The 25409-nt window shown below is 47.4% G+C and overlaps 1 protein-coding gene across 3 annotated transcripts in view; it reads right to left on the bottom strand.

Moving 5' to 3' along the window:
- The window catches only part of EVC2 (EvC ciliary complex subunit 2), a 152487-nt gene that overhangs the window by 118093 nt on the left and 8985 nt on the right, over positions 1-25409 (bottom strand). For 2 of the 3 annotated variants that reach the window (XM_022567025.2, XM_022567023.3), the window contains exons 3-7: positions 23699-23865; positions 20560-20628; positions 18389-18575; positions 12786-12895; positions 8110-8163 (exon numbers count right to left, since the gene is read on the bottom strand). In XM_022567025.2, the coding sequence (XP_022422733.2) occupies positions 8110-8163; positions 12786-12895; positions 18389-18575; positions 20560-20628; positions 23699-23865 (587 nt within the window). Of the gene's footprint in view, positions 1-8109; positions 8164-11877; positions 12765-12785; positions 12896-18388; positions 18576-20559; positions 20629-23698; positions 23866-25409 lie in introns of those variants that run through there. The other variant, XM_022567026.3, reaches the window with a different exon arrangement.

Below are 25409 nucleotides of genomic sequence, written 5' to 3'. Positions count from 1 at the left end.
GGTGGTCAGGAAACCAATTCTGTTTTCAGACTCAAACATCCTGATTCTAAATCTTACATTTTCATTAGCACCAAATTGAAATGCAAGTTCTCCATTTGCACTGGAAATAGCCTTCTAAGCTCTGATTTGTGAACCTATCAGATAAGAAGAAAATCAATAAACTGGGTAACTATGAAAAGCAGTGCAAACAGGTTACATTAAAATACTGATGGAAAGGAGACAAAACATCTGTGTCTAAAGAGAACAAAAGGCTATAGATCAGCGATTTGTTTTCCAAGTTCGCTACTGACAGAAGGCAAACACTTCTAATTTTACAGCCTTAGGGAGAAGAATGGAGAGGTAAGGGAATGAATGACATTTGATCACCTACAATATGCCACTCCCTGGGCTAGATGCACGTAGGGGGTTGAACTGTGTCCTCCAAAAAGCTGTGCTGAAATCTTAACCCTCAGTACCTATACGTGTGACTTCATTCGGAAATGAGGTCTTTGCACACATAGTCAAGTTAAGATGAGGTCATACTGGATTAGGGTGGGTCCTAAATCCAGTGACTGTATCCTTATAAGGAGAGGGAGATTTGGAGACAGACACACACAGAGAAAAGACTACTTGACCATGGAGGCAGAGATTGGAGTGATGTAGCTACAACCAAGGAAGCATTTCCAGCAGCCACTTGAAGCCGGGAAGAAGCAAGGAAGGATTCTTCCCTGGAGTCTTCAAAGGGAACATGACCCGGCCGACGCCTTGATTTCAGTCTCCGAACCTCCAGAACGTGAGAGAATAAATTTCTGTTGTTCTAAGCTTTGTGATAATTTGTTGTGGCAGCCCTAGGAAACTGAAAAAGCGTGGTATTGCTTTATCTCATTCAATCTTCAGCAATCCTGCAGGGGATGTATTATTCCCATTCCACTGATAGATAAATGGAGATGCAAAGAGATCAGGAAGTTAATCAAAGTCCATAGTTAAAGAGGGACAGACTAGCTCTGCTTGATTCCAAAGTCTGTGTTCTCCCCGGTACATTACACTACTTGCCGTCCAGGGGGCTGTGTGGTTTTCTAAACACATTTTTAGTCTCAACCTCCCACACCATGGTAGAAGTTACTTGTCTGATGGATGAGAACCAGAAACAGATATTGGGACAGAATTACAGGCAGGCAGCGTCCACGTACTAAAAAAATCAGGAACAAAACTAACTCATTCTCTCAAAGTCTCCCTCCCTTCCTCCCTTTCCTGCTTTAGGAAGTAGAAGAGCCAAGACAAGCCACCTCACTCCTCCTCTTCCCACCTCCACCTTCTCTGAATCTCCACCTTGAGATCTTGCAATTCCTACTTTCCAATGCCAGGTGATAAGCAAACCTAGGTAAAGACTGCCTACTTGGGGCAAGCCCACTCACAAGTCCCACTTTCTTCTTTTCAACCTTCTTCATTTACCTCTGTTACTAACTTAAGCTAGGTCCTGATCCCCTGACCTGTCCACAACGCCTCTAGTCTTCAACTTCTCTCCTCCATATAAATGGCCAAAGAAGACTGAATCTCAAGATTTAGCTTTATGGGAAGGAAAATCCCCATAATCGCTCATATCACCATCATCGTCACCATCAACATCACCACCATCACCATCATCGTCCTTAGCATAACATCACCATCACCACCATCAATACCATCATTATCACCATCACCACCACCATCATTATAGCTAATATGTATTGAGCAGATACTGACTGCCAAGGATAGTTCCAAGTGCTTTACATGCTTTATCCATTCACTCCCCATGGCAATAGTATAAAGTGGGCACTATTTTAATCCATATTTTACAGATTACAATGCCAAAGTATAAATAAGTTAAATAAATGGCCCAAGGTCACAGAGCTAACAAGTAACAGACCCAGGATTCACACCCCATGGTCTAGGCAGTAGTCTTCAGACCGCAGCTGCCTCTCCAGGGCTCAGGCTCCAGCCTGGCCTTTTACCAGGAGCCCTGCATTGAGTCATCAGGGGCTTGTGCCGCTGTGAACACTTTGATTCCCTCTCTGAGTATACAGCTCACGCTTTTGCGGTAAGTGACTAGCAGGGCAGAATTTTAGAATTCCTGAGTCTCTGGCTAAAAGCCATCCCTTCAAAACTATACTTAACTATCAATATCTTTATTGAACTTTCATCAGAGGCCAAGTAATTCCTTTTAAATCTTTAGAACAATGCTTTAAATACAGAATTCACACTTCATGGGTGCAAAAACCAAGCTTTGCTATAATTCCATTTACCTGAAAATTTCTATTAAGTGGCTACATCACAATTACTGCCAGGTTTGACTCAATGTTTAGATGTGGTGGTAACCTTTCTTGACAAGGAAAGACAAGGAGGAAAGAGACCCAGGCCCTGCTCCGAGGAGCTCAGCATCCTATAGAGGAATGGCCAGGCACACAGGCTGGGGCGACATGTGTGACTAGGGCAAGGAGAGAAGAGGGGCAGTCCCTAACCCAGCTCAAAGGACAAAGAAGACCTTCCAAGAGGTGACCCGTGGGGAGAGGACAATGAACCACGCCAGGAGGAGGGTGAGCCAGGCAGAGGGAACAACATGAGCAGGACTTGCAGATGGCAAGAGACACAGCCCAGGTCCCAGAGGGCCTTCAAGAGAAGGTTAGGGATTTGCGGCATCATCCTACAGGCTTAGGGGGCTCCCTGCAGGGTTTTAAGCCAGGAAGTAACATGGTCATATCAGTATTTTAGAAAGAGACAGCCTGGAGGAGGGTGAACCTGGATGACACAGCCAATGGAGAAATGATGAGAACCACAAACAGTGCTATGGGAAGCAGCAGAACATACTCGTAAAGACCATGGACTTGGGCCCTCATTGCAGGCTCAACTCTCAGCTCCTCCCCTACCACACTGTGGGACCCTGAGCCTTTCCCTCCCTGAGCTGCAGTTTCCCCATCTGTAAAATGAGGGCAAAAATCTTGCAGAAAAATTCCACTGATAATCATTGTAAGTACAGAATTTCAAAGAGCCTATCTACCTTAAACTTCATTATCTAAGAATAAAGAAAAAGAGGTGGCTCAGTGATCCCAGCTGTCTCACCCCCAGAGCCCGCACTAACTTTCCTTCTTGTCTCTGGAAAAGAATCCGTTATTACCACCACTTTAATCACATATCAGCTGGTAGCAGATTCCTTTGATGCGTTCCACCACTGCATTTATGAAGAGCAATGCCAGACAAAAAAAGATTTTCAAAAGAAATGCTTTAAATGCTTAAAATCCGATAACAAGTTACAAGAGCATGAGGAAAAATTGTTTATACAATTTGACTTCAATTATGTAATAAATATATTTATAGACTTGCAGAAGGCAAGAAACTACCATGCTAGCAATGGTTATCTCTGGTGGCGGGGATATGAAGAAATGTTATCTTATTCTTCTAACTTTCTCCTTGTGTCCGTGTGTGTGTGTGTGTGTGTGTGTGTGTGTGTGTGTGTGTGTGTCTGTGTGTGTGGAAGGGTTTTTTGTTTAAAGTGTCCATAATAGACATATATTAAATCCCACCCCCTCCCCAAACCAGGAAAAGTTTGAAGGGGAGAGCATACAGAATGATTTCTCTGAAAGACATTTTAGGAGTAATTTAGTTGAAATCCTTCAACTGCTTGAAGAAGCAGAGGAGTCAGTGACTTGCTGACCCTTGTCCCACAGCCCTTGAGGGGCAGCTCTGAGGGCAGAGACTCTGATAACTCTGGCAAGAGCAAGAGCTTGAAGGTAACCATAAACAGAGACGATCACACTCACTAACAGAGGTCTGTAAGTTAGAATCCAGTGAATAAGGCTTGGACTCCAGAAGAAGCTGCACAGCATGGTTCCAATCCTCAATGTTGTATCAAACTTCAGGACCTTGGCCAGTTCCCAAAGCCTCTCAGGACCTGAGTTTTTTTCACTCTTAAATGAGGAAGTAAAACTAGATAATCTTTAAAGTCTCCCCCTGGGCAAAAATTCTATTCTGATGTCAACAAAAATGTATTAAGTGCCAACCAGGGGAATAATCTCAATGTCACAGAGTGACAAGGTTTATCAGATGTCCCAATGCCACTAGATCCCAGCAAGGGGTGCCACCAGCCTGCTTGGGGGATGTGAAGGAATCACAGAGGTGGAGAAAGTTGGTCAGGGTCCTGCAGGATGTTTACGAGCTGCCAGAGGACAGGAAGGAAAGGATCAGCATGTGTAAAACCGGAGCGATGGGGAAAACACAGGAACCCCACGGCACAGGGAGGTAGCAGAGGTCACCTTTCCTGATGGAGCCTGAATCCTAACTTAAGGGAACTGGGCTTTATCCAGCAGGCAACGGGGAGCCCCTCCAGAATAGAAAGTGAGCAGGCTTGTGTTTCAGGATGATGGGCTGGAGGGGGGCAGGACTGAACAGGCAGAAGGCTGGTAAGTCATCCAAAGAAGTGATCCAGAGAAGGCAGACATGATGATATGCGACTGCATGCTTCCAGCCCTCTGAGTTAAACCCAAAGCCAAATGATTTTGCCAGTGGAGTTACACGTTCCCTCCACTGTGCTCAAGGGCACACACTGTAAATCTTTGTGTTTGAGAAATTCTCATATCGTACATAGCTATCTACTGAGGCATTCTTTATCTTATTAATGAATAGGAGCTCTTTATAATATATTATAAAGACGTTAATCCTTTTTAATGTATGCTACAAATATTTTCCCAAGTTTACCCCTTACCTTTTTTAATACTGTTTTCAAATGTAAAGTTTTCAACTATTTTGTGTACTCAGGCCCATGGTTTTGCCCCATGGTTTTTTTCACAGCATATTAACCGATATTCACGCTTTAAAAATTGTTTTATCCATTTAGATTTAAATCTGTTGAGGGAATTCATCTTCATTTTTCTTCCAAAAGATCCTGTCAGTTGTCCCCCAAATTACAAGAAGCTGGAGTGAAGTCCAGCTCAATCAGAACACCTCCACTCAACTACTATCCATAGGATAAACGAGGTCCTACTGTAGAGCACTGGAAACTATACTCAATATTCTGTGATAAACTACAATGGAAAAGAACACGAAAAAGTATATATACATGTATATGTATAACTGAGTTACTCCGCTGTACAGCAGAAATTAACACAACATTGTAAATCAACTCTACTTCAATAAAATTTTTTAAAAAAAGAACACCTGCACTCAATGTCCGGCACAGGGTGGAGGGATTCTTTTCCTCTCTATTCATCCAGGAGGCAGAAAGGGTAAGAAGACTTCTTGGGGTCTTAGTTGACATCTATCAGTTTCACCCTCAGGAAATTAATAAGAAATTAAGGAGGTGATGGCGTCTCTTCCAGGTGTTGCAGTTCCCAATTTGCACAATGGGTTACTCAATGTCTTTGCTTTGTATTTTTTAACTGCTTGATAAAAATGTCAGAGGAGCTTATACCTCACTGCTGAGTTCCTCCTATTCATCACTGTCACACTTTCCTAGTACAACGACGTTATCTCTGCAGGTGCCCAAGTCAACCGTGCTAGAACACACGCTGCAGCTGGCAAGGACTGGGCCTCCTCCTTACGTACACCTAAAAGGTGCCAGACACTGTGCTCGAGCCCAGTAAACCTTGGTTCACGTCCAACCGACAGTCAAACAGGCTTAACCTTGACGTCAGATCTTCAGATACATATTTTAGAAACCTCTCCTCCACCCTTAATTAACTCCTTCAAGATCCAAGTGAATTCTTACCTCCTCCAAGAGGCCTGCCATCCACCCAGCCCGCCCAGCCCACACTTTCTCCCTTGTCAGTACCCCCAGCACCTATGATCTGTACGTTGGGTCACAACCTCACAAGTTCAGTCACAGCTGATGTACATGGTTTGTTTGGCTTTTTGCCCTTGTTTAATGTCTCAGTGTGGGGAAGGGATGGTGGGTGATGGTCGATCGGAATCTCCAGGCTGCCTCAAACTCCTCTGCGCCCTAGAATCTTGCGTGGGCCTGACTCACACACTTACAGCACCAGTGCGGCCCTCGTGGGAATTTAAGCTTGAGACCCTGATACATAACATTCTTTTCGCAATTAACACAGAACACTTGCACAGCAGCGTTATTTCCATGTGTAATAATACTGATGATGTTTATTGAGCGCTTACAGGATGCAAGGCACTGTGCCGAGTGCTTTGCCTGCATCAATCCGTTTACTTTGACGACCACCCTATGAAGCGGGTACTATTATTATTCTCATTTTACAGCCAGGATACTGAGGTCCAGGGAGGTAAGTAATGTGCCCAAGGTCACATACAATCTGTGGAAAAACAGGGATGCAAGTCCCGGCCTCTGGTGCAAGGGCCCGTTGTTTCCACAACACTCTAGGGCCATCACCTGCATATGTCTCATCTCCCCAGTCGATAATGACCTCCTTGAACATGGTCCACAGGCAGAGGTCACCTGGCCCAGGGGCCAGTGGGGCTGAAATCCAACCCATTGCTCCACTGCCAAGCCTTGCACCCATGGGTCTGCAGCCCAGGGGGGCCACCTATGCCTGTTTCTCCTGAAGGCAATGAGCTGGAGACAGCCCTGAAGACCTGGGTATGGCTCGTCTCCATCTATGTGAGGAGGTCTGGGCCACGGAGAAAGGGCTCATAAATACTGATTAAATGAATGTTCTCTGACCTTTATTGCAATCACGCAGCATTGACAACAATCAGCCCAGTCACGGGATATTTACCTGTTGAGTGCCACCCACAACGTAAGGCACCGTGCGGGATGCAGGAAGGAATCAGACATGGTGCCGCCCGGAGAACTGTCTGCACCTGTGTGCCTGACTCGGGTTTTGTGCCGGCCTCATCTGTGCAGCCACTAGGCTCACTAGGAGGCAGTGTGGCCCACTGCCCAGCAGCAGGGCTCTGGAGCCAAAGGGCCTGGGTTCATACCTTATTCTAACACTACCTGTGCAGAATGGCGTTCACACAGCAGGTCTGAGACTTCCATCCTCTGGGAGGCCTGCTCAAGGTGCTGGGCCTTGGCTGGTGTCTGGGAACTCAGGTTTCAGAGGGTTCCCATCATCTCCTGATAAGAGGGGCTCACAGGGCCTAAACTGTTGGGCAAAGGATGTGGTGTACACTGAATACATGCTGTCCTCCTGGGAGGTACCAGGCAGAGGGTGCCCCGTGCCCAGCTCCCAGTACAAACCCTGGCACTGGGTCTCTAATGAGCTTCCCTGGTAGACAGCACTTCACATGTGCTGTCACAACCTGATGTCAGAGGAATTAAGCATGTCCTACAGGTCCCCACTGGGAGAGGACCCTGGAAGCCTGCACCTGATGTCCTCCAGACCTCGCCCTGAGTCCCTGTTCCCTTTGCTGATTCTGCTTTGCATCCTTTCTCTGTCATAAAGCAGCCTGAGTAAGACTATGTGTGCGGTCTTGTGAGCCCCCCTAGGGAATCACTGCACCTGGGAGTGGTCTTGAGAATACTGATACCCTAGCCATGTGACGTTGGGCAAATGACTTGACCTAAGTGTGCCTCAGTTTCTCCATCTATGAAATGGAGGTGATTTAAAATACAATCGATCCCCTCAGGTTATGGTGAAGATGTCACAATTCAGCAAATGAAGACGCTTAGGATGCCTGGCACCTAGTAGGTGCTTAAGAAATGTGGAGCGTGGTTATATAGTGAATAAACACTTGATGAACATGTGAATGAGTGAATGCATGAGTTGTGGGTGACTGAATAATGAACAAAAATGGAGAAATGTTAATGGTGAACAGCAGAAGCAGGCCTGCAGGGCCCTGGGCAGCTCTGGGAAGACAAAACATGACCACCCACTAGCCGTGGGGTGAACACTGCAGGGCGGGTACCAGCCGGCTGATGGGTGGGTGAGGCCCCAGCCTGTCCAGGCAGTGACCAACCCGTCTTGCCCAGATGAAAGGGTCATCCAGGAAACTAGCCAGACAGCCTCAGCCCACACTGGGGGATCCCAGACTGCACAGAGCCCCCAGCCTTGGCTCGTGTCTGGGAGGCTAAGGCCAGCGGTAGGCTCCTACCCTTGGCTCTGAGGACAGCAAGAGACCACACACCAAAGACATAAAAAGACACACTGGGGGCATAAAGCAGTGTCCAGGTCAAAGATTTTCTCCTACCGTTATCTTTTCTTCTGTTGTTATGGTGAAAAGGGCTTTTAGCTGGGCTCTGTTCTAGAAAAAGGAAAAAGAAAGCACTTCAGTAAATAGGTTTTGACATCTGAGACACGGGGTAACATTTCGTGTTTCCGACCCACCAACCCACCGTGCCTGGAACAACACTGGGCCCCTGACTTTGCGGGTGGAGGCTTGTGGAAGTCTTAAAGTCCCTTTGGGGGAAAGGTCTATGAAACCGTGATGCCTCCTTCTCTCCTAGAGGCGTGTATGAAATCCAAACACCAGTTTCCCTAATTGCTAGGGAAACCCAGGCAGTACGCCCTGGTGGTGAAACACTTGGGGGTACAGTCAGGTCGGGCTGGGGTGAGGGATGACCCTGAAGCTTACCCGCCCTGTGACCTGGAGCAGCCTCTTTCACCCTCTGGGATCTAGTCTGTACCCTTCAGGAAGGGGGAGAGAATCACAGGCTCTGATGGCATTGCTCCAATTGTCAGCTCTCTTTCCAATGCTCCCAACACCCCTAAACCCCAACTCCCTAAGTGTCTCCTCCCAATACCTTCTAATACTCCTCTGCTTAGAAAACATAGGAAATGGAAAAATGAAGGGTGAGCATTATGACTGCTATCTGTCCAGCCATGTGGTATCTGAGGAGACTCAACATGAGATCATACTTCTTCCTGAGGGTAGAGTCAGAATATCTTGCAACTGAAAGGCAGTGCAGGGTAGTCTGGAGAGAAGCAGACTACCCCAGTTCATGCCTGGCTCTATCACTCTCCAGCACTCTGGTTTTGGACAAGTTATTGACCTCTCTGAGCCTCAGTTTCCTCATCTGTACAATGGGAATTATATTCAACTCGGAGGATTGCTGTGAGGATTAATTAGAAGGGTGCCTGGCACATAGGGAGGAGTGCTGTGAAAGTATTACTGCTATTGGGTGTAGCAGGTGGTGATGGGTGGTTGTATCAAAATGTAGGTAACCTGGTCTGGAGGCTTGGAGCCCGAAGTCCAGTGAGCTAGGCAACCCCTGCGTAATCCTATCACGGCCACTTGGAGGCATTTTCCCTTGACCTGAGTGATGGTCAACCTGAGGTAGGAAACCTCCTGATTCATGCCCTACAGTTGTTACAGCAGTCACACTGGGAGCACTGGGGCATTCCAAATGCATCATGGGCCAGCAGGACAAGCTGATGGAGGCTTCCAAGGGAAGTCGAAATGTAACAAGGTTTCCTTTTCAGGAGGGAAATGGAAATTTTAATAAACAAACAAGTCTTTAAAGAAGAGACACCTATGAAGCAATAACTTGGCCCTTTCTGTTCCTGAGTTGTCTGTGCTTCGGAATATTCATGGTGCCCTGTGAGTTTCAGGGTCTCCTGAACTAGTGGGTTCAAAGGCCAGTTTCCTCTCTCTTCACTCCCTCTGGGTCCCTCCTCCCTGTGTTTCCTGACACTCAAAGTCTCAGCAGAAAGGGGCTGAAAGTGTACTTCATCTCTTTGCAAAACATGAATCCTTAGCCCCGCGCCTACATAAACTTCAAGGCTTGAGAAACATGTTTTAGATCACAGCCTGAAGTCAGGAAACATGGACCACGTGAGATCCAGTGATGGTTTTATAAGGTGGGCAGCATGTTTATACAATAAATGGTAAGGAACTGGAGATGAATGTTCTAGATTTTCCCCTCTTTGACCTCCCTTCATCTAGGTCCTGTCTCATCTACCCTTGTATGAATTTGAGGTGCATGTGTGTCTGCGTGCATATCCACGTGCATGTGTGTATCCATGTGCACGCGTGTATGTGGGCACATCCACATGCACGTGTATGCATGTGTGTCCACGTGCATGTATGTGTGCATTTCCATGTGCACGTGTGCATGTGTGTACACCCACATGCACATGTGTGTATCCATGTGTATGTGTGCATATCCACGTGCATGTGTGTGCATGTGTATGTATCCATGTGCGTTATGTGTGCACATCTGTGTGTGTGTGTTTGAGAAAGTAGTTTCCAGATCTAAACATAATGCATTTCTGACAGTACCTACCTCATGCTGTGAGGATTAGTAAGTGGTAACTATGAGAACCACTGATCTCATACCATGTGAAAATGTCAGAACTAGAAGAGATTGCGGGAAGTCTTCCTACCCGTCTCATTTCTCAGGTAGGAAAACTGAAACTCAGAGACACCGAACTGTTCTGAAAACACAGCGAGGACAGCGTTCCCACCTCTGAAATACCAGACACCAGCCCCACACTAACTTGAAGGATTTCAAGTTGGGCACCTGCATTTTTAAATAACTCCTTTATCCTCCCATTTGTAGTGTCAGCCTCTTTATGGCTGACAGAGTAGGCCAATGTTCTCTTGGGGAGTTGTCGTGAGTCTCACTCAAACTTTGATCATGTTCAGCCCCAAATACACTGGACCTTCTTGCCATCCCGCAGGAAGGCCTAGGAGTCACCCAAAGAAACTGTGAAGTCCAAATGGGTGAACCAATTGGAGAACGAGGCATAGGAGCCACTCACCATTATCAACACTCATCCACTCAGCAAATGCCGGCCTTCCACGGGCCTTTTCTAAGGCAGGGCCAGGAAGGGTGATGCTGACAGTCTAACGCAGGCAGGAACCTACAACACATGGAATCTCCAGGTGGGCAGGGGGACTCTCCGCTCTGTCTACAGAACTGCCCAGAGAGCACCTGAAGGCTTGGAAGGGGACGGAAAGAAACTGCAGGCCACGTGCAAATATAAAATTACCTCTTTTATCCCCACAAGAGACTGGAGACTATAGAACAATCTCCCTTTTACTGATGAGAAACTAGAGGCTCAGAGAAGTTAAAAAAGAAAACAATCACACCTGCCCAAGAACCATTAGTTCACTGATCTATTCATTCGTTCACTCAACAAATATTTACTGAGCAACTAGTGTGGGTGGGGCTCTATTTTTGGCACTGAGAACACACCTGGGAATAGGGCCAATGGGGTCCCTGGTCTCATTGAGTGACATCCTAGTGGCGGATGGGGGTTTACCGGGGGGATGGGATTAACATGACACAGACAGGCACCAAGCAAAGCAATGGACAGGACCCGTCAGGGGGTGACAGCCAAGGAGGTCGCCCTGGGGTGAGAGGCCCCGGACCTCATGCCTCCTGCTGCCCCACCAGCCTCCCCAGGCTCTTCTGGGAGGTGAAGCCGCCCTGGCCTAACGTCCCCTCCCTACACGAGGAGGTGGAGGCTTCCAATTTCACTGGGTTTCTGAGTTTCTCACTGTTGGTTTCTGACTGTTGCCTTATCTTAAATTTTGATTTTAACATATTTGGTTTCCTCTCCTTTGAAATTCGGGTGGTATTTCTTCTGGGCCATTTTATCTCCATTTTTGTATCCTTTGTCCTCTGTTCTTGACTTTGCACTTAATTGTGTTCGGAGACATCTGTCTTTTCTGACAGTTTTATACAGTTTTCTCATATCTGGTCTTTACCTTTTGGGAATCTTTCATTTTATTTAATTTTATCCAGGACTATTTTTCTTATTGCAGCAGAAGCACTGCACACAGGCTCCCCAGCCTTGGATGGAAGGATCCGGCAGCTGTGGGGTCCGATATTGATTCTGCCACGTGACCTGGGGCAGTCACCCTTGGAGCCTCATTTTCTAAGTCTATTATAAAAGGTACTTTCTCCGGGGACTGAAATCAGAACAAAATGACCAGAATAACTAGAGCACGAGCTCCTTGATCTTGAGGCCAGAGATCTTGATAATACTGTCTTGACAACACAGACAATACCGGTGATGAACTCTGGAAGGAGAGCTGGGCAGGAAGCATCGGAACCTCTCCACTCCCAATATCTCCGGCCTCGAGCGGAGCACAGATCTCCTCCTCTGTATTCCCAGAAGTGTACAGCATGTACCAAGGGTCATGCAACCAAGCACATTCACTGCCTACGTGGATTAACAAAAAAGTGAATGGAAAATGAAAGTGCTAATAGTAATGGGGTTACAGGTTAAATCACGTCCCCCCAAAATCCATACGTTGAAGCCCTAATCCCCAGTATTTCAGAATGTGTCTGTATTTGGAGACAACCTTTACAGACGTGATTAAAGTAAAATGAGACCACCAAGGTAAACTCTGATCTCACCTGAAAAGTGTCCTTCAAAGAAGAGGACACTAGGACACAGAAACACAGAGAGGCACGACCATGTGAGGACACAGGGAGAAGACAGCCATCTACAAGCCAAGGACAGAGGCCTCAAAAGGAACCAACCCTGCCCACACCTTCCAGCTTCTGGACTTCCAGCCTCCAGGACTGTGAACAAACAAATTTCTGTTGTTTTTGAGCCATCTGGTCTGTGGTACTTTTTCACAGCAGCTCTAGCAAACCAGTACAAATGGGAGATATTTGGTTGAGTGCTTACTACGCCCAAGACACAGCGATGAGAAATTAACATCTATCATTTACATATCTTGATAATCAGGTCCACAGAAGTTAAAGTAATTAAGGTCACAAGGAGCTTCGAGCGAGCCTGATTCATGGTGAAGTGTGTGAGATTCCAGGGCCTGCGCATTCATCCAGAATTGGGTATCACTGAACAAATGAAGGATGGAACAAAGAAAAGAATGAACTAACAGACGTTGTGTCCAGGGTTTCTAAAACAACAGTGACAAGAAAGAAATCAAAGTAACAAAGACAATACCGGTGATGAACTCTGGAAGGAGAGCTGGGCAGGAAGCATCAGGACCTCTCCACTCCCAACGTCTCTGGCCTCGAGTGATGCTGTGTAGCTGACGGAGAAGGAGTCTCCAACTACTCAGAGAGAAGGCACATGTGGGTCAAGAACGGGGCCCCTGCCACACCCCAGACACAGCCAAGCATCCAGAGGCGGCTGGCATCACAGCTGACAGCGGCAGCAAGAGCCCCTTTGATCTCACATACTTTTTATCAGGGAGAAGAAACTGGGCAGGTGTGCTCTTGGACCCCCTCTTTTTTCACTTGGAAGGGCTGTCAGCATCCTTACAAGGAGCTTTACCTGGGTTCCACTCCATCCTGGGGCTGGGCAGGCCAGTCCTCCTAATTCAGGATGTCATACACTTAGGAAATCCAGAACCTTTTTGTTTTGTTCTGAATCCAGGTGGGGACCTATTTGTTCCCAATGATCCCATTCACACAATGATGGGACAGAGTTTTTATAGGACTTTTGGGTGACACTAGCTGCCACTTTGACACCTCCAGCTGGTTCTGAAAGCCCAGCACACGGCACAGGGAAGCAGTGCCAGACTGGGCCCGGGAGGGGGCAGTGGAGAAGGTCACTCAGGCTCACATAGGGTCTCCTCCAACCTCATGGTCTCTGGCTGGCCTTCGATGGCTTAATGACACAAACAGAGAAGCTTCCTAGGAGACGGGGTTTCTGACTCAAAGCTCCCCTTAGTCAGAAGCCAGGACTGGTTAGAAGAAGACGGCTCCGCTCTTGGGAGGGGCCACACTCAGTCACACCCCCAGGTGAACAAGCAGGCTCTGGAGCCATGGGTGGAAAAAGAGGGACCCCAAAAGAAAGCGGGTGACAGGGTGGCCACCACTGCAGGTTTCCAGTTTTGTAGGAGGCAGGGATGTCTCAGCCCCACCTTCTGGAGGTAGAGCCGGCGTGCCCTGGGGACCCTTCTGTCTGATGTTGGAAATAGACTGTGCCCACCGTAACTACTAAAGGCGGAGTTCTCCCACTGAGCTGACGTTCTCAGGTGGGCTCCAGATATCCAGCAGAAACCGAAGGCACCTGTGAACTAAAGCAACATCTCTGTCCTTGCTCTTTCTGATGGATGCCTCTAAGCCTTAGCCATGGCCTGGGGAGGATGCTGAGTGCTGCTTTGGGGACGTGGCCGTGTCTGTCCAGAGGCTGAGACTGGCAGCTGGTTGTCTGAATAGGGTGGATGTGGAAATGAGATTGTGATACTTTTTTTTTTTTTGCGGTACATGGCCCTCTCACTGCTGTGGCCTCTCCCGTTGTGGAGCACAGGCTCCGGACGCGCAGGTTCAGCAGCCATGGCTCACGGGCCCAGCAGCTCCGCGGCATGTGGGGTCCTCCCAGACCGGGGCACAAACCCGTGTCCCCCGCATCAGCAGGCGGACTCTCAACCACTGCGCCACCAGGGAAGTCCGAGATTGTGATACTTTTTAAAAAAAAAAAACACCTTTGAGATAAAATTTATACATCACCAATTCACCTGTTCTAAGCGTGAGGTTTAGAGAACTTTGTATACTTACAGAGTTGTACAGCCATCACCACAGTCTAATTTCAGAACATCCTTATCACCCTAAAAAGTAGCCTGGTGCCCAACGGCAGTTACTCTCCATAGCCACCCCCAGCCCTAGGCAACCACTGATCTACTTTTTGGGGACTAATTGGCCTTTTTGGACATCTCATAGAAATGAAATCATACAAGCTGTGTTCTTTGTGTCTGGTTTCTTTCCCCGAGCAAACCTCTTTTTTTTGAGGTTCATACATGTCGTAGTGTGTACCAATACTTCATTCCTTTCTATTGCTGAGTAATATCCCACGGTATGGATAGACCACATTTTGTTTATATGATACTCTCATGTCCCTTACCTCCATGGAAATTTTTAAAAGTGAAGCATATGAAAAAATTGGGGTTCAATGAATTTCAGCTTCTGAGTCAAGGAGCTGCACCCTTTCTTCTGCTGAAGGAACCCCAACTCCTCCCAGCAGCAACAACCATCAGGGGGAGTCTGGACAGAATAAAACAATGGGAAGATGGTCTGGGGAACCTTAATTTAAGAATTTTGACTGTGGACTTCAAAACTTACAAGGGCAAAAATTTTGATCTCAGATTTTAATTCCTTTTGGACTTGAATATATTTGGATTTCTATCTGTCAGGGATTCATTCCTGAACTTTTCATTTCTCCGGGAGAATTTGCAAAAGGGAGGTGCTGGCAGGTCATTGTTGGAGGATCTTGATGCGAATGAACTCAGGGTTGTCCTTGAATCATACTGCAAAACCCCTGACATACTTTGTTTAATAGCGTAGCAGGATGTGATCTGAATGGGTTTTAGAATTAGGGAGAATTTCCCGCCTTGGGTCTGGAGTATCCTTTGAGTTTATTTCAATAATGTAACACTCGAATCATTTCCAAAACCTTCATGGGGCTGGAAAAAAATTTCTTCCACCAACCAGCAGTCCCAGAAGGACACACACAGGGGCAAGGAATGGGGGTTTGGGGGAGCAGGGCTGTCCTGAGTCCCGACCAACAGCTGTTCTCCTTCCCCAGGGCACTAGTCACACCCCTGGCAATCCTCAGATTAACCAGAAGCCCAGTGGGTTTGGAGAACAAAACGATGTAGATCGGCAAGGGAAGAACATACCCACCACCCTGAGCATGGGTGCCCCACCTGAAACAGGGCTGGCCTCTCCCTGCCCCTTTCTCACTGAGCAATGCACGCCATCCGATGAAAAGTTTGGGTACGCATTGCCAGTCAGCCTATCTTACTCGTGGGAGTGGGCTACTGGCAGAAAGCAAGACTCGGCTTGCTTTTTTGTCAGGATGGGGGAGCCATCCCAACATGCCCAGTGGGTGACAAAGCCTGTCCAACTCTGCTGGTCAGTCAGCCAGCCCACCTGATCTCACCTACACTTGTCCTCTGACTCTGTCTGTACCTGTATCAGGGGTGATATTTTATCCCTAATACGCTATAATGTGCTTCATCTCTCAATGTACTGAGACCTCAAAAAGACGTAAAGAAAAGAGGAGAAATTAGCACTGAGCCTGTGGAATCCCTAGGATTTTTGTTTTAAAAATCCTCAACATTTTTACTTTATTTGTGTATAATGATAAAAGTTAGATCATAAAGATAAGGTGATAAAGATTAAATTGCTAATTAAAATGATAATACCGGTGAAGGTCATTATAATCAGACCTGGCAGTGATTTTATCACCCTCAAAATGTCTGCAGGACATCAACCAGTTGATCCCCAAATGGTGTCCTGAGACAGATGGAAAGTACAATATTTCCTGTTGCGGACAGAAGAGAAAACTGAGACCGGCAGAGATGAAGTGACTCGTTTAGGGTCACCCAGTTAATAAGTAGGAAGCCACCCATCCCTCTCGGACCTGTGTCTCCTTTAAAACAGCAAACGGTGATGATGATGAAAATGACATTCATATTGTCAGAGCATCAGTGAGCTGGGGTCGGATGGGTCATTTGATTCTGTAGTTCTATACTTATTCTTTGGGAAAAAAGTTACATGCCACTAAGTTGAAAACCAATGTCATATCCCTTGAGATTGCGGTAAGTTACAGACAAACACAGTTTGGATATTACTCTCAGGGCATGTAGAATCTAGTAGGCAGAGGTAAGGCGAGGGCATACATACAATAATATACAGTCACAAGAGTAAACATAGTTGGCAGCGGCTGGGAGGCGGGGGGCAATGGAGTTGCTATTCAATGGGGATAGAGTTTCAGTCATGCAGGATGAAAAAGTTCTACAGATCTGCTGTACAACAGTTAACAGTACTGTACACTTAAAAGCTTGTTAAGAGGGCAGATCTTATGTGTTTTTTACCAAACACAAACATAAGAAATAAAGATAATCACAACAAAATAGCCATGGACTTGGGAGCACTTCCCACGGGCCAGGCTGTGGTGCTTTTCGTGAACGAACTAGCTTCTCCTTAGAAGGACTCCCTGAAGTGTGTCACCAGCACCCACAGTTCACAGGAGCAGAGGCTGAGGTTCAAGGGTGTGCAGAGCTCATGTGTTGGGGTGCAAGTCAGTGAGTTCATGCATGAAGTGCCTGGGTGGTCCAGGCTCCAAGCAGGTGAAATGCAGGAGGGGCAGGTGAATGAGATGCCAGGAAGGAGAGAAGGACCCTCCAGACGGACACAAGAGCAGGAGCTGATGCCGAGCCATGGGAGAAAAGTGACAAGTTCAGTCGGCAGGAGCATGGACTACAAAATACCACTGGAGCAACAAGACAAGAGAGGCAAGCCACAGTGGAGCAGGCAGAGTGCCAGGCCACATCACCTCGTCTCGCCTCTGCAACAGCTCTACGAGGCTGTTATACACATGCCACATCTGGAGTTCAGAGATGGTGATTTACAGGGGCCACACAGCTCCAAAATGGCTAAGTTAGGAGTCAAGCTAGGTCTGTCTGAGACCGAGTCTGTGCTCTGCTTACAGCCCCATGTTCTTTTCTCTGAGCACCAGTTTAAGAATTGGGGGGATTTATTTTTACATCATTGAAGAAAGGCACTGAAGATCACTTAGCTGGGATGTATCATATACTTTTTATGACACTGCTTAAACCAGAGCCAGCAAAGAGGTCACTACTTGTGGGCCGACTCCACTGGTGGCTTCTGTCAATAATATGGTGTTAAGAAGGATTCTGAGGCTTCATCTAGACTCAGAGAGAAAGAGTGGTGGATTGATGAGCAACGTGGGCCATGTGTATGGAAGTGGAGAGGTCAGTAAGGGTCCCAGGCATGTGAGAGGCACTAGAGCATCCTGGGTACGGGGTGGATGGAGGAATCCAGACTTTCTGAGTTTGAATCTCAGCCTTGAGTGCCAGTCCTATGGCCTTGGGCAAGTTCCTAACCACCTTAGTCTCTTTATCTGAAGACAGGGCATGTACTCAGAATAAAAGAAATCTCACCTTCCTAGGAAAACTGACAATTCTGAAGTCATAGTAACAACTGCATTCAGAATTGGTTTTAAATCTCCTTAATTAACCAATGACAACTCGCCTCAGGAAACACATCTCTGAAAGCCAATGAGTGACGGTGTCATACCTTGAAAGGGAGCCAATCAGTAGCGGAGTTACTCCCGTGAACACGCCTGAACACGCTTGAACATGTCAAGAGCATGCTTCCAGGGCTGATGTCAGACCACGCCCATGTCTGTCCAGCACTCCCCAAAACAAGCTCTTCATTTTACTGAGTGATGGTCATTTTGGTCATCTGGGTGATGGATATATTGGGGTTCACTCTAATCTCTGTGCATGCTTGAAATTTTTCATAATAAATGTTGAATATATATATATATATATTTCAAAAACTCTTTCCCCAAATCCCACCTCTCTCAACCTAAGTGACAAGCCAGCTACCTGGTTGCAAATACTGAGCAGTCGTCTCCTCTTCTGATGCCCTGATAGTACAATCCGTTGTGAGGACCAACTGCATGAACACATGTCACGTGTCTAAGATGCCTGCTGCACATCCCGTGCTCTGTGAGTATCTGTACGTATTTTCATCATTTTCCACCCCTGGCTTCATACACATGGCTATTACCTTGCAGAAACTTCTTCCTGAAAGCCTGGAACCCTCTTGAGGTCTGGTTTCCAGCCGACTCCCTAACGGTGAGGCCGGTGATGTTGTCCAGTAAGAGCAGGTCAGAGAGGTTGGCAGCCGCGGGCGCCCTGGTGTTGTTCACAGACAGTCGCACGTGGGCTGTCGGCCACTCGCTCTGCACGGACACCTAGGACAGGAGGCACAGTGAGGATGGGCTTGCTGGCAGACCCAACTTCCCCAAACGAGGCCCCAGCTCAACCTGTGCCCATGGGAGGGGATTAAGGTCTCACAAAGGTTCTAGAATTTATCAGGTTTGATTTCAAAGGCCCCAGGAGAATTTTGACTCCCGTTTGCCAAGCTGTTGCTCAGAGATCATTTCAAAGAAACCGGGACCCTGAAATGCAGTGAAATGATGCCCACAGAGAAACTTAGAAGAAAAAACAGCCACGCACAGGACCACAGTCAGGCTGGGGAGATTGTGACAACTGGTGTCCCCAAGAAAAGCAAACAGGGGCTCTTTCTTACTCTATTAGTTTGAAGATTCAGCCCCAGCCAGTCCAGGGCCTCTGATTGCCATCTGATCTCCAGGTTTGCCCCAAGCTGGTCTCCTGTCTCCTGGCCAGTCGCCCCCTTCAGGGTTCTGCCTGCCCATTGTTTGAATAGCTCAGGGATAGGGAGTTCCCTGGTGGCCTAGCGGTTAGGATTCCAGGCTTTCACTGCTGTGGCCTAGGTTCAATCCCCAGCCGGGGAACTGAGATCCCCCAAGCCATGTGGTGAGGCCAGAAAAAAAAAAAAAGTTAAATGAATAGCTCAGCTATTCAAAGCCAATGGCCCACCAGCAGCCTGGCTCCCCACCTGGCCTCTGTGACGTTGCCCTGCTCCCTCTCTCGAACCCTATCTCCCATCACTCCTGCCCTTCCTTCACCCCAGCTCTGCTGAAAGAGACACAGGAGCTGAGAAAAGAGAGGGAAGCCATGTATGTCCCAAGAAGAGTGAGCTCTGGAACGTAATAAATGAAAAAAGCAAGTTGTAAAACTTCGTGTATGGAATACTGGCACCAACGTAAAAAGGGGAAGAAGGAAGGTATGTGTATGTACCTACGTGCATACACACACACACACACACACACACACTCATAACTGAGTGCATGTGGTAGGAAACATCTTTAGAAGGACACAGGAGAAACTGGTAGTACCAATTTTATCCAGGAAAGGGAGCAAGACAGCTGATGGCCTGGGCTGAAATGAGGGCTGTGCAGTACATGGTCAGCTCAGCAGGCTTGGATTGTCCAAACCTTGCACATCCCAAAGAAAGGACCAGCTCCTGGGAGACTAACCTCTAAAGCCCTTGGCATATCCTGCCTGATAAGAGTGTCTTTATATCCTACGGCTTTGGGCCACCCCAGGTAGCCTCTGCAAACAATGTGGTTCACGGTGAGGGCCTTGGGCCAAGCTATGTTCAGGTGACCTGAATAACAGAGGTCAGCAACATGGGTGCTCCATGCCTACATGATGGATCCTTAATAAAAATCCTGGATTCCATGGCTTGGGTGAGCATCCCTGGTTGATGCCACACATCACTGCTGGGCAAATTAAACGCTGTTCCTTCAACTCCACCAGGAGAAGACTGGCTGTCTTGGGCCTGGTCTCCCCAGAACTCTGTCCTATGTGCCTTTTGCTTTGCTGACTATAATCTATATCATTTTGCTGCTATAAACTGTAACTGTGTGTAGAACCGCTTTTCTGAGTTCTGTGAGTCCTTCTAGGGAAGCACTGAACCTGAGGGTGGTCTTGGGGACCCTCAACACAGGATCATGTGAAAGCCATCTCATGAGATTAGTAAGGGTCAAAGACCTAAAAGACATTAAGTGAGTTTTTAAACTGTCGGGCATCATATCAATGTTAAAATCTGAGAGAAAATATATACTTCCTCATTTTAAATGATCACAGAGGATTTTCACTGCCAATAATTTTATTGTTACCAAAGAATCTTAGTCCTGGTGCTGCCATATAACATATAAGATCCCTGTGGGTCACATCATCACCCGTGTCCAGACATGGGTAGATAACCACGTGATTCGCCAGTTCTTTAAATACATAACTCTACTAATATATGATTTGGGCAAATTCAATTATTTTCTCTTTAAGTATAAACTACCTATGAATACTCACCACTGCACATTTCTGAAAAATTACTCCATTCTCAGAAGTTCCTTGAATGTCTCTTGAAATGTCTCCATACTACAATAAAATATAGAAATCATTAGAAAATGAAAAATATTTCATGCTACATTTGTCAAGTAAAAGTACAAGATGAACTTTATTTATTTATTTATTTTGCATTACGTGGGCCTCTCACTATTGTGGCCTCTCCTGTTGCGGAGCACAGGCTCCGGACGTGCAGGCTCAGCGGCCGTGGCTCACGGGCCCAGCCGCTCCGCAGCACGTGGGATCTTCCTGGACCGGGGCACGAACCCGTGTCCCCTGCATCGGCAGGCGGACTCTCAACCACTGCGCCACCAGGGAAGCCCAAGATGAACTTTTAAAAGGGCCAGGCAGAGGGGTTACTTCTGCTCGTGTAGTAACTCCCATCAATCCTGAAGATTTTTTTAAAAGGAGTATTACAGGACTGGAACTTAAAACCTATGAGGGAAGAAGAACGTGGACGTGGATCACACAGGGCTATGTCCTGGTCTGGGGTGCGTGTCAATGACACCATTGTCACAGGGACTCAGCAAACCAGGGTTGACACTTCAGCAGGAGGAATGTGAGCAGAGCTATGGAAAAGTCCTTTAAGGACTGCACACATGTCCTGTGTGGGGTACACCAGCCACACAGCAGGGACTGAGTGAACGTGGACCACAGCATGTTGGGGCACCTCCCATGAGCTGGATGCATCATCAACAGGGAGAGAATCAACCCGGGAATGGGCTCCTCCAGCCCCACGACGGCTCCCCTGGAAGGACACCAGTGGAAAGCCAGAGATCGCCCACCAGATGCCAGCCCCGCTGCCCCTCGTAATCACAACCGGTCCCTGTTCATTTCCGCCCTTGCCATATGCCCCGTGACCCCAGGCCATGCCTCCCCGCTGTCTGCCCTGCCCCCCTCCATCTGCAGTGGGTGGAGCCATACTCTCAATCACAGACCATGGCAGCTCTCAGTGATACCAACGATCATAACAATGGCTATTCTTTCCCAAGTGCCAGGCATATGCCCATCACTGTACACATATGAATTCTATTACTCTCATTTTACAGATGAGGAAACTAAGCCTCGTGAGGGTTAACGCACTTGCCCAAGGCTGCATAGGCAGGAAGCTTGGACTCCACCCCAGGCTGTGTGCTCTGTACCCTATGATCCTCCCATACCACACACCCCTCTCCAGAGCGTGACGCTCTCATTGTACAGAAGCGAACAAAGACACAGAAAGGGGAAGTGATGTTCCTGAGAACACGCTGACCATAGCAGCAGCATAAGCTGACCAGGCCTCCGAGTCCAGTTGAGTCTCTGTCCACGACCCCACCCTCGTGCTCTGACGTGCCAGGCCCCCAGTGAGTCCTTGAGGGCAGACGCCTGGCTTTCTACTCTTCCGATCCCCACACAGCATCTTGCAAACGACAATTGAACAAACAGAGCTTGTTGGGCAAAGACACACAGGAAGGGGGATGGAGGTGCTGCCGAAAGAGGGGCTGAGTCACCTGTCACTGGAGAGGGTTGGAAAGACGATGACCAACACGGTGGGTTGAATGTGGCTCCACGTCCTAAAGCCCAGAACCTGGGAATGTCACGCTATTTGGAAAAGGGGTCTTTGAAGATGTAATTAAGCAAGGCTCTCAAGATGAGATCATTCTGGATTTAGGTGGATTGGATTTAGCTAGGCCCTAAATCCAATGACAAGTGTCCTTATCAGTGACAGAAAAGGAGAATACACACCCACAGAGAAGAGGCCACAAGAAGGTGGAAACAGAGTGACAGCAAATGTTACACGCCAACTGGCTGGGCCATGGTACCCAGCCATGGTACCCAGATATTCAGTCAAACTTGTCCAGATGTCACTGTGAAGGTATTTTAGATGAGAGTAATGTTTAGATCAATGGACTTTGAATAAAGCCGATGACCCTCCATGAGGTGGGTGGGCCTCGCCCAATCAGGTGAGGCCTTAATGGAAAAGACTGAGGTTTTCCCTAAGGAAAAGGGAATTCTGTGGCAGACACCTTTCCAACTTGAGCATCAGTTCTTCCCTGGGTCTCCAGCCTGCCCTGCAGAGTGTGGACTTGCCAGTGCCCACAATTACATGAGCAATTCTTTAAAATGAATCCCCCCCGCCTCTCGCTCACATGTGTCCTACCTGTTTTGTTTCTACCAGTTTTGTTTCTCCAGGGAATCCTAATATAGAGATTGGAGTGAGGCAGCCACAAACCAAGGAAAGCTATCAGAAGCTGGAAGAAACAAGGATGGATCTTCTCCTACAAGCCCCCAGTGACAGCACGCCTCTGCTGACACCTTGACTTCCCACCTCCAGAACAGGGAGAGAATAAATGTCATTGTTTTAAGCCACCAAGTTGGTGGAAATTTGTTACACAGTCTAGGAAACTAATACAAATATGTAGCCGGGGGCCAACAAGGGGCTTGTGGTCATGGTGGCCTGTTGGCTGAACGCAGTGGTCCTCAAGGCATTTTAAGTCATGAAAGCTTAGGTGAAAGCGCTATGTGAAGCCAACACGTTACACAGAATATGAAGGACAGCGGGGCAGGGGCAGTGGTTAAGAGCAGGGGCTCCAAATCCTGGCTCTGCCACTTCGGCCTGTGGGGCCCTGAACAAGCCTCTTAATCTCTCCAATCCTCATTTCCTCTCTGTAAAATGGGAATTAAAACAGTACCTGTTTAAGAAACTCGTAATGAGGCCCCAGTGAGATTATGCATAGACAGTGCTAAGCCTCATGCCTGGCAAATAGAAAATATTTGTTAAACACCTAGCCCTATTATCGGCAGCAGCATTTTTATAACAGGGGCAAGTGAATCAGTCTGGTTAAAACAGGACCCCCTGCCCTGCTTTAGAACCAGCTGACGCGGGGACCCAATGCTCAGATTCACACATCCTGTTCATCTAAATACTGTATATTGTACGGAAGCAGCAGCTCTCTGGAAAGTAAGAGGGATTTGCTTCCCAATGATAACTATATTCAGTGAAAGAGGAAGAATAGGTTTTTTGGAGGAACAAAAGCCTGTGACATTTTCTACACATATGGTCCAAAATTGGCTTCTTTACAACTTCTGATATGTCTTTTAAAGAACTGAACATGTTACTTACCAAGTGGTGTGTTACAGCAGACTCTCTTTTAAACAAGGTCTTCTTGGGCCACGAGGGTATAAAAGCAAATATGGAATGAATCCATGGCCCACTAGAGGCTGCAGAATTCGGGGGTGGGTTAAAGACTTCAGTTTTCTTATTGAATTTCATTCCAAATGGTGCTTCTACTGCAAAATAACAATGCACATGCATTACATAATACAGAAAGGCAGCGGTTAAACTCCAGAGGCAAACCACGTGGTACGTGAAGGCACCTGGAAAATCTTTGCTGAGTAAGTGAATAAATGAGTGAATGAATGAATGGCTTACCATCTCTTTGCCAAGAAGATGAGGCATTCTCATTGGGAGACACAGAGCTTAAGGACAGTGTTTCTCGAAGTCTGTGCTCCTTACCTGGGCTGTAGGCTGAAATGTACATTCCTGGGCCCCACCCCAGACCTACTGAGTCAGAACCACTAGGCAAGGGAGGAGCCATAGGTGATTCTTACACACCTGGCATCAGACACGCCCTGCGTTCGAATCCTGGCTCTGTCACTCACCAGCTGTGTCCTGGGGAAACTCATCTGACCACTGTGTAAATTTATATTTTGAAGTGACCTGAATTGTGGAGTTGTGCCTTTTCAACATTTATCTTCTATCCAGATAGAAACTTATATTGACTGAGAACGGGTCCTGTTATTCAGTCTCTCTTACACAGAGTATTGAGAGCAAGGTCTTTAGAAGTGCTTTTCAACCCTTTTTAATAGAATTTCTAAATATATGTAGGAAAAATTAAAATTAGAAAAAAAAAGGACGTGGAACTGGAATCCTAGATAAAATCAATATCTTTTTTTCTAGAATAGTATCTGTGGTTGATTCAGTTCGTGATGTTGGAATGGCGACAAAGGTGACCATCGGGGAATTGACAGCCCTCACATGGAAAGAGGCAGGAGCTCTCCCAGGCTGGCTGCTCAGTCGGGATTGTTTGAGTCAATCACACAAGTGGGACAGGACACCCACCTCTGGACCGCAGCCCAGCCCCTCGGGCTAAGAACAAATGTTTTCCCAGGAGACTTGCCGGATGTAAAATCCTAAGGCCACTCTGGGCTTTATCTCTGGTGCAGGCATCCTGCAGGTGCCCCCTGCTCCTGCAGGCCTTCAGAAGGCCCAGCCGCAGGCTCTGATGAAGACCTGAATGACGCAGCCACTGCTACTGTCCACAGACAGTATAGAAGGAAGTCAAGCTCCAAAGTGACCATCACCACCCACTGCATCATTGCCCAGCAGCCTCCCCACTAGTGCCACTCTCACGTGGGTCACCTGTACTATTTGTGCAGGTGTTTGGATGCACCCTTACTCCCTCGCCTCTGGGCTGCCACAGGCCTGGAAGCCTCTCCCTCCATCCCCTTTTCCTGCTAACTGCCACTCCTCAGGACTCAGTTGAGCAGCACCTCCTCCAGGAAGCCCTCCCTGAAGCCCTCCCAGTGGCCTTAGTCCTCCACCCCCTGCTCTCAACCACAGTCCTTAGTGCACTGCGCTCCCTTTGACCGACAAGTCTGCTTAATCAGTGGCTAAAAGGTCTCTGTGATTACTGTGGTATCACCTCAACCTATTTTATGCAAATGAAAACATTGGACTTTGTAAAATGTAAAGACCGCAGAGAGTAATAAAAGATATAAAAAGTACTTTTAATTCCCCCAGGAAATGAAATATGTTTATCCCTGGTATAAAA

This window comes from Delphinapterus leucas, chromosome 5, assembly GCF_059928025.1.
Source record: "Delphinapterus leucas isolate spDelLeu-1000000601 "Yukka" chromosome 5, BTC_Dleu_Yukka2, whole genome shotgun sequence".
Classification (NCBI taxonomy): domain Eukaryota; kingdom Metazoa; phylum Chordata; class Mammalia; order Artiodactyla; family Monodontidae; genus Delphinapterus; species Delphinapterus leucas.
The sequence above is the reverse complement of the archived record's forward strand: the minus strand, read 5'-3'. Positions and strand labels throughout refer to the sequence as shown.